Genomic DNA, 1,221 nt, shown 5'->3' with positions numbered 1-1,221 from the left:
TACATTCATTTGAAAAAGACGTTTTTGGGTAGGAAATGACGTTTTTTCAGACCAAGAGGGACGTTTTCTCATGACGAAGACCTGGCAACACTGATCATAACAAAGAAAATAAAATTGCAAGCAGCGCGAGATAAGTGAACTCGACGGGGGCTGCTCACATAACAACGCACCGACTTATCGGCTTGCAGCTGCGACGAAAGCCTGATAAGGTGATGAAATTCGTGTGCAGTCTCAATATTGAAATACGGCCTATCTGTTACATTTTTTTTACTAAAAAGGTACTTGGAGTTAACATCTGTTAAAGGCGCCCAGCGTAGGTCACGCCCACACCCTGAGATAATTATAGCTCATGTTCTACTGACTCAGCCGGGCATAAAAATTAAAAAAAGAACTACACGCTCGCTCCTTATGACTTGCCTTGTAGGGTTTCCAGTTCAAACATGGTGTTGCCTATGGGCTTGACGATGCGACACTTTCTGTATTTGGGGCAAAATTGAGCATTTATATTATTCTTGAAGTCGGAAAGCACATAGTTTCGTCGGTACACCTCTTGACCGGGCCTAAAGTGCACTCCGCGACTTCGTTTATTGTATCGCCGCGCGCTTTGTTCATATGCGGTGTGTAATCTACTTTTAATTTTTTCGCGCAGTAATTGCAGTTTATCATCGCGGTTCACAATATTTGTTTCTACGGCGCCTAACGACAACAATTTCCGCGCAAGCATATAGTCATTTCCCGACGTGAACATGTTCTGTCCGAATAACGCAAAATAGGGCGTAACGCCCTGGCTGCGTGCACCGAGGTGAATTTTGAAAAATGATCCACGACAATGAAAATGTATGCGTTGCCTCTTTTAGACCGCGGGTATTTGCCTAAAAAGTCGACGTATAGTTTCTGAAAGGGCCTGTCCGTTACTACTTCGTTTCCTATACCTCGATTCAAGGTGTAATTATGGGCTTTGCACTGTTGACATATCACGCAGTTTTTGATGTGATTTGCGATTTGGGAAGCCATCCTCGGCCAATAATAAAACCGACGGAGTCTATGCAGCGTTTTACCTATCCCGCCATGCGCCTAACTCTACGGCTCGTATGCTTCGGCTATGAGTGTCGATGTAAGCGATGATGGGATCCACAGATTCCAGGCGAATTCCTGCTCCTCATCACTTTTGGAAAACACGGTACGTTTACAAATATAGCCGCTTTCGATTTTTATATCTGG

The 1,221-nt window shown here is 44.2% G+C and overlaps 1 protein-coding gene across 1 annotated transcript; it reads right to left on the bottom strand.

Moving 5' to 3' along the window:
* Positions 1-406: 406 nt before the first annotated feature.
* LOC118756980 lies at positions 407-748 on the bottom strand. The gene has a single exon (XM_036491708.1). The coding sequence runs from the start codon at positions 746-748 to the stop codon at positions 407-409; it is 342 nt and encodes a 113-aa protein (XP_036347601.1).
* Positions 749-1,221: the final 473 nt, after the last annotated feature.

The sequence above is a fragment of the Rhagoletis pomonella genome, unplaced genomic scaffold (genome assembly GCF_013731165.1).
Source record: "Rhagoletis pomonella isolate Grant_MI unplaced genomic scaffold, Rhpom_1.0 Rhpom_scaffold_13461, whole genome shotgun sequence".
NCBI lineage: Eukaryota > Metazoa > Arthropoda > Insecta > Diptera > Tephritidae > Rhagoletis > Rhagoletis pomonella.
This window is presented reverse-complemented; position numbering and strand designations above follow the sequence as displayed.

Coding starts and splice junctions, on each gene's coding strand:
- LOC118756980 (XM_036491708.1), bottom strand. CDS start 748: ATGTTCACGTCGGGAAATGACTATATGCTTGCGCGGAAATTGTTGTCG.